The sequence below is a fragment of the Fundulus heteroclitus genome, unplaced genomic scaffold (genome assembly GCF_011125445.2).
Source record: "Fundulus heteroclitus isolate FHET01 unplaced genomic scaffold, MU-UCD_Fhet_4.1 scaffold_137, whole genome shotgun sequence".
Lineage (NCBI taxonomy): Eukaryota > Metazoa > Chordata > Actinopteri > Cyprinodontiformes > Fundulidae > Fundulus > Fundulus heteroclitus.
Genome location: NW_023396549.1, coordinates 305,167 through 320,249, shown reverse-complemented (window position 1 = coordinate 320,249; position 15,083 = coordinate 305,167). Strand labels below are relative to the sequence as shown.

General features: G+C 39.2%; 1 protein-coding gene across 1 annotated transcript; it reads right to left on the bottom strand.

The window, feature by feature from the left end:
- Window positions 1-313: 313 nt before the first annotated feature.
- Window positions 314-13,294, bottom strand: rab38a (RAB38a, member RAS oncogene family). The gene is made up of 3 exons (XM_012859315.3): window positions 12,910-13,294; window positions 6,133-6,413; window positions 314-1,348 (listed from the first exon to the last, which is right to left on the bottom strand). The coding sequence occupies exons 1-3, from the start codon at window positions 13,109-13,111 to the stop codon at window positions 1,193-1,195; spliced, it is 639 nt and encodes a 212-aa protein (XP_012714769.1). The 5' UTR covers window positions 13,112-13,294; the 3' UTR covers window positions 314-1,192.
- Window positions 13,295-15,083: the final 1,789 nt, after the last annotated feature.

The following is a 15,083-nucleotide window of genomic DNA, read 5'->3' as shown; positions in this document are numbered from 1 at the left end:
AGAGTGGTAACATTGTTTAGAGATAAAGCAAACTATATTTGCGATTTCTACTTGTGTTAGGGCAGAAATTAAAGGGAGGTCAGAGCAGCAGCTAAGCCTCCTGACCACTCGTAAATCCATTTAACAGCACCTGGGCGGTAAATAATTCACAAGTTAAAAAGTTAAATCCAGAAAAGGCTTTTATTTTGTATAAACATTTTTGAAAACCAGATGCATCTTTGGCCCTACCATCTGTTTTAGTTTGCTGTGTGTAATACGTACAGAGCCACATACAAGTTTGCATTTACCTCAGAATAGCAATACTTGCAACTACTTCACAGTGGAAAAGATCATTTTATATAAAATCAATGGATTCAAAACAAATACAGACAACATTCTTTGATGAACCACAGATTTCTTTAATACACAGAACTTTGCACACGTCCCCATATTAATGCATGAACGTTTACCTCAGTGAGACAAGAGAAAAATGCGCATCATCTGTACACATAAATAGAACGCACAGTGAAGATTATCTGTTGAAGACATTAAATAAAATGGGATGTGTTAGAAAAGGTACTTTAGTTACATACATATAATCTGCTATACAAGGCATTACTGGTGCCATCGTTCTTGCTGGTGTAGAAATAATGGTACAAACCAAATGAACGAGATTACTGTGTGAGGATGTTGGGTATGTTCGCCTTTGCTAGACGGTGGTGAAATTGGCTCAAACTTGATTAATACCGGTCAAAATGTGTTGTCGGTATACCTCCTTACAGGAAAAAAAAACCCGACAAAGAGCAAACCTGGGTGGATGTAGGGGGGGAGAACGAAGGAGAGACACAACGGCATGTATGATAAGATTGGCTCCACAGATTAGTAGGAATATACTGTGAATTGCTGCAACCCCTCTGCGCATCTGCTTGTTAAATGTGTCACCGTGATAACAAAAGTGTTTGTGCCAAACGCTTGAAGACGCTCAGGGGGTGACCCTGTCTCTGACAAGCAGACACAGCTGCAGCTATCTCTCCTTCTCACTCTATCCAGTCCGTGAGCCAACTGCCTGTCCGCCACCCCCTCCCCCAGGAGTCCAGACAAGAAAAGAACTGGCATCAGTGCCCTCCACCTGTACAGACAGTCCCCCACGCATACAGCTTCAGTGTGACACTACTCTCAAAACAGGGACGTCCCGCACGTCGAAATGTTGTCTTCACTGAGATCGAAAGCAAGAGGAGCAAGTCCCGCGTTTCTCCTTCTCTAACTGAGGGTTGATCGTATCGGGAACTTCTGACTGGAGCATGTCGTTCTCGCTGGCGATGATGTGTTTCACCAAGCAGTTTGCTGCCTCGTCGATGTTGATGTTCTCCTGAAAACAAAATGTGAAAAGAAGGTAGAGACGTGAGGGGAGGGTTACAAAATGGTGGCTAAAGAGAGAGAGAAGGCAAATTGTTGTTATCGGGAGACAATGAACGACACGCAGACAAGTCTTCACAGAAAGTGAGCTAATCAAATGGACCAGGACTACAATGAGAGGCTTGATAGAGAACCAGTCAGCAGCAGTGAGACTCCAGCTGTGTCTGACCTTTTCATACACATGGGCTGCAGGTGGTCTGTATGCAAACTCACGTTCATTTACACATACGAATAAATAGGTAAAGCTAAAGGAAAAATGTTAGAAGTGATGAAAATAACAGTTATGTAAGGAAAGGTTACTTTACTTTTCCAGACATTTTGCATTTGCGTTGGTTTCCTTAGAATTACAGTACCCTGAAAAAGTATTACCCCCCTGATTTTGTCTGTTTTTGCACTTTTGTCATTTAAACCTACCTATTTGTACTGTAATATGCTGTACCATGCTATATTTTACTATACTGTCCTTCTTGTACAAGTACTGTTTTGTACAATACAGTACTACACTACATCATACAATGATATACATACAACACTATACTACACTGCTCTTTATCCTACTTTACTCCACTATACCCCAATAGTACTACTGAAAGTAAAAGAATAAAATGCAGCTTAGGTACACTCCTGCATGGTTGTGTACTATATTATCGATAGACATTATTAATACGAATTATGAAGAATGTTTTTTTTTTGTGAAACAGTAACAGAAGCAAGTAGGATACAATACTAATGAGTAGGTTAAGCAACCTATTAAAGAGATAAGAGTAATTTTCCCCCAGTGACATTAAAGACTAGCAGCAAACACACTAAGGAAGGATTAGTATAAACGCTGATATGTTGACGTTACAGAGAAAAGAGAACAAGGTGTTAGCTTTGAGAGCGTGCTACAGCATATGATCAGCTGATCATATCTAATGTTAAGGAGAATAAAGGTATAGTCTCTCTGACTGACATGGTCGACCAGATACACTATTAGATTTAATAACCAACCCATGCATGCTCAGGGTTTTCAAAGATGTTCAAGATAAAAGCTCAGATCAATGATTTTGAAGGTAACACACGTTAGCTATAATTCTGACAAACTTCAGACTCTTAAAACCGCTCAGCTATAGGATTGGCAGATTGTGTTCTTCATAAATGTAATTTGTGACTTTAATTACTGTACATTCGTGGTTTATTACTACTTCAGAAACAGCTCCACATACAACAAATTAGGTCGCAAAATGTCAGGGTTACAATTTGAGGGAAAAATAACAACAAATTACATCTATTGATATATTTTCTAAGAACAAAAAAGCAAAGATTTGTCCTGGAAAAGACTGACTCAGAGTTGCATTATGCCCCCTTTTTTCACAAACCAGGATGAGCTTTGCATAACCTAAAATAAGGTAAAATGTCTAATTTTTATTTAATGGTTTAATGTCTTCTTTTCAGTGGTTTAAACACGCTTGTATTTCTGACATTTTTGCAGGTGGTTCAAAGGTGGAGGGACAATGTGTGCAAGACACACACACGCACACATGCACACAGACACACAGACACACACACACACACACACACAGATGAAGCAGCTAGCTTTCCGCTAACACTACTTGGTTTTCACAATACTTTTTGAATCAGTTTGGCTGGGGTTTCAAAAGCAACAGGGTTTATTATAGTCAATCCTAAATGCATCTTATTCATCTCTTTATTTGCTGCGCCTCATGAAATTCTTCTAAAAAAAAAGGAGCAATTGTTAAAGGTAAATACAGATACATCTAAAATAAATTTCAGAAAGTGAAAGGTATTTTATAGAGATTCATTACGCATAGAGTAAAACATTTCAAACTCTTATTCCTAATAACTTTGATAATTATTGCTTACAGGTAAAGAAAAGCCATATTTTCTCAGAATATTAGAATACCACATTAGACAATCAAAAGTGATGTTTTAAGCATGGAAAAGTATGTCCATTTCTATGCACTCAGTACTTGGTATCAATCTGTATCAATGTATCAATGCTCTCCTTGTTGCTGATGCACCTTTTCCTTCCACTCAATTTTCTGTTAATATGCTTGGATACAGAACTATGTGAACAACCACCCAGGATGAGAGACTGTTTAGAGGCTCAGGAAACCTTTGCAGGTGCTTTGAATTGATTAGCTGAGTAGGGTGTGACACCATGAGTTTCCAATAATGAACTTTTTCACAGTATCATATATAGTATGTTGGGTTTTCTTTACCTGTAAGGCATAATCATCGAAATTACAGGAAACAATGGCTTGGAATATATCACTCTCTGTGTAATGATTCTATATAATACATGAGTTTAACCTTTTGAAATGACCAGCAAAGAATATTGCACTTTTACTCAATATTCACATTTTTCGAGATGTACCTGTAGAAGGTCAAGTGTTCACAGTAAGCAGTTTAAAGCATTGGCAATGATATGAGGAGAGCTGAGGCTTCCTGGATAGCATTGCAGGTGTGTGTGTGTGTGTGTGTGTGTGTGTGCGTGCATGTGTGCGTGCGTGCGTGCGTGCGTGTGTCGTATTTTTACCCTTTCCCATCCAGTCGTGACATTCAAATCTGTCCCAGTCAGAGTGTGAACAGAGTGTTCGTCTCAGCTTACAGTCAGGAACTACTCAAATTGAATTTTAACCATAGGACGCATCTGTTTTCAACAATGTTTTATTTAAATAATTTTGACCAAGAATGCTTACAGAATAATCAAGCAAAGTGAGAACCTCTATAAAGCTCCATACCTTTACTTTTAGCTGTAGTGGTAACTGGATTTCCTCTGTCATTCTGGCCTGGCTGACTGAGGAGATCCTCTCACGCTACTCCTCCTCCTGCAGCAGTGCTACCAGCTCCCCTTTTTTACCTGCTCTCCTGTCTTTAAATACTGAAGCTTCTTAGTCGATGCCAGATTATTTGAAAGCCATAGTCTGCGTTCTTTGCCTGCCTTGCCTGTTTATGATCAAGTTCTCATCTTCTGGATTCGCCCGTCTTGCTCTTGTCTGACCCATCATCAGCTTATGTATCCTTCTCATGGCTCAGCCATCCCTGTCAAACGCTGAACTTAAAGCTGCCTGCTTGCCCCAAAAGTGTGGCAAAATGTTTGCCTCTTCTTCTTTGTAAAATACCTTAAATTTTAGATTGGCCATAAATTTCCAAGACTTCCACAGATTGTTGTTACATTTAGGTCTGCTATGCCGCCCCATGGCTCTCTTCCCACAGGGGCTCTCTTCTTGAAATGTTTCCATGAAGGCCTGATTTGTGGAGTTTAGTAGACAATTAATAGATAAACTGCAAACAGCAAATGAGGCTTCGTTTGACTTTCTGTTTTACAAATATTTTGTTTGTTATAAGTGTTTTTTAAAGTGTTTAAGTTAGCAGGTAACTTGTGCACTTGCCTGCTAATGGATTTCTTCTTGCCACTTGAGGGGTGAACACTTTAGCATCACTCTGTACAGATGTAACCTGATTACAAAACTGATATATTTTCATATTTGCACACAGTAATCTTGAACATCATTACACACTACATCGTAATCATATATAAAATAGGATTTGCTGTCATAATCAAGTAAGAATGGAACACCATTACTGTAATGAATGGCTTGAATTTAGAGCTCCTTTAAGTCTGCTAAACTGAAAGTACTTTGAAAGTCTGGATTTGGGGAGATTCCAACCAGAAATGGGAATATTGTGAGTAAGAATTATCTCAGGAAAATCAGACCGTGGTACAGGGAATGTGATTTGAGCCCTGAACACACCGCTGCCTGGATCATGTCAACCAGTGAGCAGTGTGTCGCTGTTTGCATGTCTGCTGGCCATGTTCAACATCTCTGTGCTTCACCAAGCACTCACAAGGGAATCGCAAATTCAGGGCAAGATAAAACCGACAAGATCCAGCCATTCGTGTTCAGACTTTTCTAACAAAACTGGCATCTTGCAGACAAATCGGACTTGCGATTGAATATATTTCCCTAATATGCTACCTGCGGTTTATTATTCAAGAGCGTCTTTCGGCAATTTCAGGAGGGGCTTTCAGTGATTTTGTTAAACTCCCGGCGTGTACTTTCGGCCTTGATGGCAAAAATGGCCGTGCCCTGCTGCTGAAATACGATACTCTTGGAAATGTTTGGGTTTCCTTTTTTAGCATGCTTTTATTTTCTGAGGTTCAAAATCAGAGTTTAGCCAGTTAAAACTAAATGTTAAAAAATACGTTTGCTAGAGACAAACTTTGCAGTCGGGTTAGATGTTCCAAATATAAGTGGAAAGTATGCATGTAGCTGGAATCAAACTGTTCATTTCAGCATGGCTGACTCTAAAAAGTTGCCAATGTTTGAAACGTCTTGTTCCTTACAGTTTTTTTTGAAGCTACTGGACAGACTGGACAATTCAAGCTTATATATTCCAACTGTCTTCAATGAACACTCCTATCTGGATGACAAAGCACCTGATGCAAGTGCAGCTGACCAGAAAAAAACACAGACGGAGTGTCTGCTGGGAGTCTCTGAATAAATCCTTAGTCACGGTGCTACACTCCTTTCCCACAAACGCAAAGAGAAGACTAAGACTGCAAAGTTCAGCTCATCACATTTCCAGTGTGTCTTTTTGGTGCTGTCCTCACAGGATAGTCAGCTGCTTCCTGAGGACGTTTTGATAAAACAGACGGGCCGTGATCACTGAGCCCTGCTGTAATGTTTAGCGCTGTGTGTGTGCACATCTACACGTCTCTCGTTTTCTCACCTTAGCAGAGGTCTGAAACCATCCCACAAAGCCATTTTCCTGGCAGAACTGGTCCATCTTTATTCCGTTATTGGTCAGTACTTCCTGACCCTGGTCACATTTGTTAGCCAGAAGCACCGTGGCTACATTTTTCCCATTGGCTAGCGTGAGCTTGGAATCCAAGTCCTCCTTCCACTTGGTGACGGCCTCGAAGGAGGCCGGCCGTGTCACGTCAAAGACGATGAAGGCGCCCATGGCTTCACGGTAGTACACACGGGTCATGTTGCCAAACCTCTCCTGACCTGAAAAACACACACACGCATCGAAAAGACCAAAATTACTAGGATGCAGGAGGTATGATGAACTGTGGGAAAATTATGTTTTTTTCCATTACTTCTAAAATTAGACCTGATTTTAAAGAGCATAATGAACACTGGAGGTGAAAGACTTACTGGAATGAGATGTAGTCATTTTATCACAAATATAAATGATGCAGAGTATTTACATAGAGGTATTTAAGTTACGTTTATATATTTTTGTCATTAGAAACACATTTAAATCAACAAATACCCATAGAGTAAACACATACATCAGAAACCAGATGTTGATATATACTGCATAAACACACACATACACTTTCTTTGGTACTGTCCAACATTAAATCAGACTAAACCTTTCCTGTTAAAGGAAACTGTAAAAGTACTGAAAGCCTGAGTCCCTTTAAATCAAGATTAAAAACACATTTATTTAGGATTGCCTTTGAGTTAAACTGTTTTACTGAAACATCATTAGTTCAAGTTTGTCATCCAACAGCTTTTAATATTTGCTTTTGGTTTCCATTTTCCCATGTTATTTTGTTTCTTTTTTTCTACTTTTCTTCTGTTTTTTTCTTCTGTTTTTATTTTAATAAATTTTAATCATGTCAAGCACTTTGCATTGACTTTTTACTGAAATGTGCCATAGAAATAAATTTCCCTTGCCTTGCCTTGCCTTGCCTTGCCATGCCATAGGTCAGTTTGGATAAGTAAAATAATCATCATCTGCTAAATGGCAGAATAACAAGATGAATGTTCGTTTTGTATCATTGTTTTATTTATTTCTTCAAATTCAGATGTTTAAGTCCACTAAGATTACTGTAGCTTTTACCTATTTTGGTAAGACAGCATGATGCCATCGTGGTTTAGTAAGCTTATCAGTGGTGGTGAGAGGTCATTAGAGCAGACAGGGTTCTCGTGTGAGCAGCACACCGGACTTGAACAGATCTACTCATGCTTTTAATATCTGTAATTTATTAGATAAATTCAAACATAACCAGCTGAGATTAATCTGAGTTCCATTTTTTGGACTTTTGTCCATGGGTGGCCATTGAATTGTTTAAATCACCACATTGCATTGTTTAATTTTAACAGTGATCTTTTTAAATACTGTGTATATATTAATCATATTACTCACACTTTTGAGTCTTTGAATAATTTACTTTTTTGTAAGATGTGATCAAAATATAAGCTGATTATTCCAAGCTTGGTTTTCTGAAGCATGTTTTTTTTATGTTATCTTAAGCTATTTGTCATTTTCTTGTCAGAATAAAGCCTGTTTCAATACCTCTGTTGCAGCCTCTTTGTGACCAGGGTCCCTATTGCTTTTTTGTTTTGTTTTTTATCATTAAGTATTGCTTTCAACAACCAAAAAAAATAAAATAAATTACATTCTACAGGGGTGGGTGAGACCAGGGCTTTTAAAGAGCATCACTTGGAAATAAACAAGAATAAATGGCAGTATGGCAACTATTGTGTCTTCTGTCTGTGTAACTGTGAATTTATCTGGAAAGATTCCTGAGTTCAATCAAATTCCTGCTGGATACACGTTTTCAAAGCCATTATTTCTACTCGACAACAATCAGCTTCAGAATAAACTGAACCTCTAGCTGTTTTTCTACAGTAGATGGGTTTAAAAAAACACCTTAATTCATGTATAAACCCTTTTCTAACTGCTCGGTATGGTGTCCGTCCTCAAGTTGTGTGAAGAGGAAAAGATTTGTTATTCCTTTGGTGAGTCCTGCTGTGGCGTTTCTTACATGTACAGGTGGATTAAAGCACAGTCTTAGCTACAGAACAGCTGGCAGCATGTCAGCTCAGCTCAAGGACACATTAAATGGGCAAGATGTCTTTGAAAAACGCCCTTATACTGGGAAGTTTAGTAGTGCTGAATACAAAGAAGAAAGTTGTGCCTCACGTTTAAGGGCACATTAATGTCACACCTGCCAATAATATCCATGTTTTAACTGAATGGAGAATTTAACACATAATTAGTCCTTTAAGTACCCAAGTATCTCTCTAAATGTGTAGCACAGATACTGCCTGGTGATCTTTCGGGAGAAACTTAAGAGTCATAGTTCATTTCTAAAAATGCTCTGTCAGAGAGTTGGCAATTTTATACTTGCGATAGTCTTTTTATGGTTTTATTCATATTATAGTCTCTTGAAAAAAAGCAATAATTCCCCTTAATCCTTTTTCACATTTTATTGCCGCAATCACAAACTTCAATGTATTTTATTGTGATTTTATGGGATAGACCACACAACGTGTTCATAATTGTAGCATGGCTGGAAAATGTGACACCGTGTTCAAACTGTGGAATGTATCTGTATTTATTCGCCTTTATTAAGTAACCAATAGCCATCAGGAGTAGCTAAATCTGTAACTGGTCTAGATGCACTACTGCAAACCTTCCAAGGCACGGGCGTCCATCTGAACTGACAGGGTGGATAAGGAAAGCGTCAGTCAAATCAGAAGCAATGTAGCTAACACAGCAAACATGTATAAAATACATGCATCCGTGAGAAATTCTTTTCAAAAAACGTTTTTATACTTGTTATAATGACCAACGCTATATATAACCCAGAACAAGCAACCCCCACTTTGAACACGGCGGTAGCAGTATCGTGCTCTGAGAATGGTTTTCTTCAAGCAGAAGCAGGTCAGAGTTGCTGGGAAGATGGACGAAGCAAAAATACTGGACAATACTGAAAAAAAACCTGTTAGTGCTGTAAGAGAGTTAATTTCACCACTCAGCCTCAGCTGCTGCGACAGCTTGGTGCAGACCAAAATCCAATTGAGAAACTGATCTTTGTAGTTACTCTCCACACAATATGGCTGAGCCTCTCCAACTTTAATAGCACAGCAAGTTGGTTGTAGAAAGTATTTGCTTAGGGAGCTGATTACAAATGCATAGCAGATTTTTATTAGTGGATCACTCTGCTTACACCTCCCAAATAAGAATGCACTACTTTGTATTATTCTATCACATAAACCCCCAACAAAATATCCCAAAATGTGAAAGGATTCGGGGAATGTTGTGTTTTTGCAACGTACTGTAGATTATGCAGCTCAGACGTTTTTGTCGTACCCGGTTAATGTTGAGCTTATTAGCGTGTTGGAGATGCTTCAATATAAAGTACTAAAACGGATAAACGCACCAAAGTGTAATATTCTGAGTTCTGTTATGGTTTGTTAGTGTTAGTTTTCCTTCTCTTTCATGTCTTTTGTTATCTGGCTGTTTTGAGTTCTGTCTGGTTTGGATTCTTGTTTAGGTTTGTGCTTACTGTTTTAGTTATGTCTTCAGATGCTTCTTAGTTTAGGTTTTGTATTTGTGATCTGTTCCTGTGTTGAGCCTCGGCACTGATGTCTGGTCTAATTACTTACTCTGCACACCTGCCTAACTCCACCCCTGCTGCAATCACCTCTCACCGGTTTCACCTGATTCCACCTTCATATAAACTGCTGAGACCAGACATCAGTGCCAGGTTGTCCTGTTGAGTATGGGTGAGTCTCCTGCAATTCTGTATGTTAGTTTGTGTTTTGGATTTTTGACCCCTTTTCCTCCAGAAACCTGTGCCAGTCTGTCCGGTCTGTTCCTGCCTTGTCTGCCCTGCTTGTTAGTTTATTTTTTGTGTCATCTTTTGTTCTACAATCTGTTTGGATTTTCCCCATTTTTTGAGTTGGTAATTAAAGAGCTTTTTTTAAGAAACCTCTGCTGGTCTGGCTGAATTCTGGGTCCTTTTCCTCAATCATTACACAAAGGTCACATTTAGAACTGGTTTATTAATTTTGTAATACATTTCCGCATATTTCATCACATGAGAACTTTTAGAAACTGTCTTGTTTTATAATGTTACCATTTCACATACAATAAAGAGATCTAAATAACTACAATGACAAGCAGTGTATTAATTGGCCGTGATGTACTGGTAGATGATATTGAATAAAGATCAGTTACAAAACTTGACAAAATTAGCCAAATACTAATTAAAGTGTAACTATGGGTTTAAAGATGAACTCATAGGTACTATTGACATGAGTTTTATGTATGTATGTGCTTCACCAAAGAAGTTAGAGGGATGCATTTTGAATGGAAAAAAGCCAATATGCCATTTTGAATCAAGCATTGAGAACTAATTGATGCAAATAAAATATAATACAGTTAAGCAAAAGAGCAATTCATAAAAAAAAACATTTCAAAATTGCAGATGATGCAAATTTAAATATTTATCTGAGTGTAGAATTTGGAGGTTTGATTCCCACTAGCCAGAGGGAAGAATACAGCCAAAATGTTAGAAGGTTGTGGAAGAGTATACGTGAACACCATAAAATGCTAAATCTTTTATGTGTGATAAACTAAACTGTTATGACTTGCGTGTTAAAGCTAGTTTCCAAAGTTTCAATGAATTCACTTTGAAAGACATACACTTGTTTAATTTTAGTTTATAAGCCAGAGAAACCAGTTCTTCCACCTTCTTTTGAAAGACAGGCTACCAAAATAGTACGGTCAAAGTTGTTTATACTGGAAAATGCAAAGAAACAGACGGTGATTTATTAGATTACTGGCTGGATAAACTTCAGTCCGTCATCAATCACAACACCAGTTCCCGCAGAGTGAATTGCCTCTGACGTGATAAGTAAACTTCCAGCTTTCCGTTATGACCTTGGGAACAGGTTTCTGAACTGTGTGTAGCAGAAGCTTTGTGCGCCCTGATCCAAACTAAATGCGGAAACAGTGCATAACAAATGAGGTTTCCCCACCTTTGTGAACCTTTCACAGTCCTTTACAGTTCATAATAAAATCTTTTCTGTACACGAGCTCTCGGGCCTCAAATCTCCCTCACATGAGTCTGGGCCACATGACTGCTTGCGCTTTCTGGAGAGAGCGCACAGGAGGGGAGAGAGCAGCAGGTCAGAGGACTCTTCTAAACCTCAGTCGATGCTCATGTGACACTGAGACTGTTGTAGCCTTCAGGTTTGTCATCATGCCCACCGGCGTTCCGGCCTAAAAAGGCGGCATTATTTCTCTTTTCAGCGGGCATTCGAATCGTGTGATTATGTCACAAACTCTATTAAGATGCGTGATAATCATAGCTGTGAACCATTCGGGCAACTGAAACCAACGTCATATCAATATGCACCCATATCCCAGTGAACCAGCTACGAAATGTGACGGCAAAGCAGAAGGCAATTTTCATACAGGTGACGACTAAAGTAATCAGGAAATAGAACATCATCACAGAGAATACACAGGTGAGCCAGGACAACATCAGTGATAAAGCAAGAATACAGCCTGTTTGTAGCGGTGGTTGTAAAACAGCTTCATTAGCAGACTGGAGAAAACCAGAAGAGATGAAAATGTGACCGAGGCACTAAAAATCTGCATATGTGGCAACGTTCACTTTGAGGCACTGAATTATAATGAGCTCCCTTTTCTGCTACCTGTAAACGTGGGTATCATGAATCCCAAATCTATTCTGGTTTTCATGCCAATCTCAATCTATAGTTGTGCTGATACCTAAAAATATTAAATATTGGCCTTTCGTGTTTCCACTATTAGAATTAAAGTTTAATAAATTTGAAGCTGTGTTTTAGAACGATCTCTGTCCGGTGTGGAATAATCCAGTTCAGGTTTTGTCAGTGTAAATAGTGTCAATTTTGTACTAGAGATGGTCAAGGGCAGTTCAGATTTGTTAAAAACAGAGAACTAGGCCTTTAATTTAGCACAGGGAGGAAATACCTGGTAAATGTGAACTACAGTGGCACCTGACAGCCACAGTAAATGGCCATTTTCTCAACTCAACTTGTGTAAAAGGTAAATTAAAAATGGAAAACACGTTTGGTGCACATCATCTTTTTTTCTGGGTGCTCATACCTCACCCCGTGAATCATCCATATTAAAACTATCATTGACTGTCTTGAAGACGTGGCCTATTTTATGTCCAACCCAAAAAAAGAAAAAGAAAAAAAAGATGAGCCTCCTTTAATATAATCTTTTTCCCCGACATGAGAGGTGTTTCCGATCAGATGTAAGCTTGAAGAATTCACTTATTAGATTCACTTGGTTATAAATTTGTCCTTTGCCAAAGAGAAATTGGATCCAGTTTGAATTTGAGTTTCTAACCAGAAATAGAATCAGAATCAACAAATAGTTCATAAAATGTCTAAACAAAAATCAATGTATGTTATTTATAAGCAGTTGTGGCTGTTAAGTAGTAAAGGCAAAATTGTAAAATTATGCTTTAAACACAATGAGCCTGACGAAGCTGCGTCTCCCTAACTTTCCTTTTCAAGAGATTGAGGTGGCGTTGTTTTTAAATGTGCGACTAATTCTCACCTAAGAATAGTCCGTTATTTTACAACTTTAAGACAAACGAAGAATAATTTTTAAAAGTAAATAAAAATCACCGTGGTCTCTACTGTGTTTCACCGATTCTACACACTCTGCGCTGTGCGCCGTGCGTAAAAGTTGCCAGCGTACCTGCGATGTCCCAAAGCTGCAGTCGCACCGTCTCCTGGTCCCAGGTGAGGACTTTGAGGGCGAAGTCCACCCCGATGGTGGCGCGGTAGTTGGGGCTGAAGTTGTGATGCACGTACCGCTTGATGATGCTGGTCTTCCCGACCCCGAGGTCCCCTATGACGAGTATCTTGTAAAGGCGCTCCTTGTGGTGGTTGTTCTGCATGGCGACCGAGGAGGGCGAGAGCTGAGCATGAATCCACCGTAACGGAGAGGACTCGGAGGATGAACCGGGGGTAAAAAAAATAAAAAAACACGCAGGGCAGAAGACAGACACGAAAGTGGAGAGCTGGGGTTGTGGGACGCGAAGGGGAGGTTAACGCCCTGGTCTCTCAGAGAGATGTGGAGCTAAGACGTCTGGACCTTGTGACTGAGGAAGAGGGCCGCTGCTGCTGCCGGCTGGGAGTGACCAGGATTTACCGAAATCCTCCCAGAGGAGAGGGAATAAAGCATTATTTCTACACCAGGGGTGGAAAAAGTACCAGGACTGTTAGTTCAAATTGCAAGCACGACGTCCAGTTTCCTAATTTAATTAATTAAAAGTAGTATGATATATCTTCAGCAAATTAAGTCAGTTTGATCTGTGACTTTTTTTTTCTAACATTGGCATCTCACAGTGAATTAACAAAAGCCTCACATGTTGTCATGTTACAACCACAAACCACTATGTTTTGCTTGGATTTTATACTGCATGGTAGTGCATTGGAAATGCATGGTAAGTGTAAAGAAAAGGATACATGGTTTTGAATTTTCATTTTATATATATATATATATATATATATATATATATATATATATATATATATATATATATATATATATATATATATATATATATAAACACACGATAAGGGCTCCACAACGGTTGGTAGCGCTGTTACCTCGCAGCAAAAGGGTCCAGGGATTGGAACTCTGGGTTTAACCCGGGGTCTTTATACATGGAGTTTGCATCTTCTCCCTGTTCTTAGAATCAAAATGAACTTTATTTGCCAAGTTTATGGGTACAGACAAGGACTTTACTTTGGATTCCAACGCTCGTATCATGTAAGAAAACTGTCAGAACAGCAAACTATAATCTATAACAGAAAAGACATTATTCTGGGGGACAAAGGTAAGAACGGGGCAATAGAAGACAGTTTTTTGTTTTGTTTTTAGTCTCCAGTTACTCTGGCTTTCTCCCACAGTCTAAAAACTGTTAGGTCAAAATTTCCCTTAGGTGTGATTGTGTGCATCCATGGTTGTTTGTCCAGTGTGTCTCTGTGCTGACCTGTCTGAGGTGCACCCTGCCTCTCGCCCAATGACTGCTGGAGATAGACACCAGCCCTCACTGCCACCCTGCACAGATAAGTGGGCATAGAAAGTGGATGGATGGAAATCTAAAAAGTGTGATGTGTTATGGTGTGGCCTCTTGTCTGCTTCTCTGATTCAAAGCTCTCCAGGCCCAACCTGTCCGTTTAGGTGGACCCCAATAGTTTTTTGTGTATTTGCAGTTTCACCACACGATCCTTTTTTTAGATGAATGAACTGAACAGTGCTTCATGATAAAATTAGGAATACTATGTAATATTCTAACTCAGCTTTAAAGGGGTCCTGTTATGCAAGATTCATTGTTTGCCTATTTATTGTACTACAATTTGGGTCTCTACTGCTTCTAGAGCCAGTCCAAGTGGTAAAAAAAAAAAAACCAAAAAAACCAGCCAGCCATTTGGTGGCAATAAATAAATGTTTTGTTGGTGCCTGGAAACCAAGCCATTTCAAATTTTTATGTCACTGCAGGCCCAGCCCCTCTGCTAGCAACTAAGGCGCCACACAGAGACCAGGTAGGAGCAGGTTTTACCAAAAGAAAAGTTATGTTCTTACTGTTTGTTGCAACGCTGCAGATTACAGAGATGCAAGTACTCAATGTCTCTTGTGTGTTTTGTGTTTGTGGTGGCAGCATTATGGTGCAGGAAAGTTTTTCTTCAGCAAGAACAGCAAAGCTGGAAGGAAGATGGATGGAGCTAAATCCTGGAAGACAACCTGTTAGAGGCAGCCAACGATTTGATCCGGGGGTGGAACAACTTAGAACACAAAAAGAGCTGCATAAAGAATAGTTTAGACTGGAATCGGTTTCAAGCAGAATCCGTTTGCAATGATTG

Bases quoted from the DNA above. Each gene is read 5' to 3' on its own strand.
- rab38a (XM_012859315.3), bottom strand. From the start codon at position 13,111: ATGCAGAACAACCACCACAAGGAGCGCCTTTACAAGATACTCGTCATA. The intron at 6,414-12,909 runs GTACGCTGGCAA...TGTGTTTTTCAG, and splicing joins GCAGCTTTGGGACATCGCAG to GTCAGGAGAGGTTTGGCAAC. The intron at 1,349-6,132 runs GTGAGAAAACGA...TTTTGTTTTCAG, and splicing joins GGTTTCAGACCTCTGCTAAG to GAGAACATCAACATCGACGA.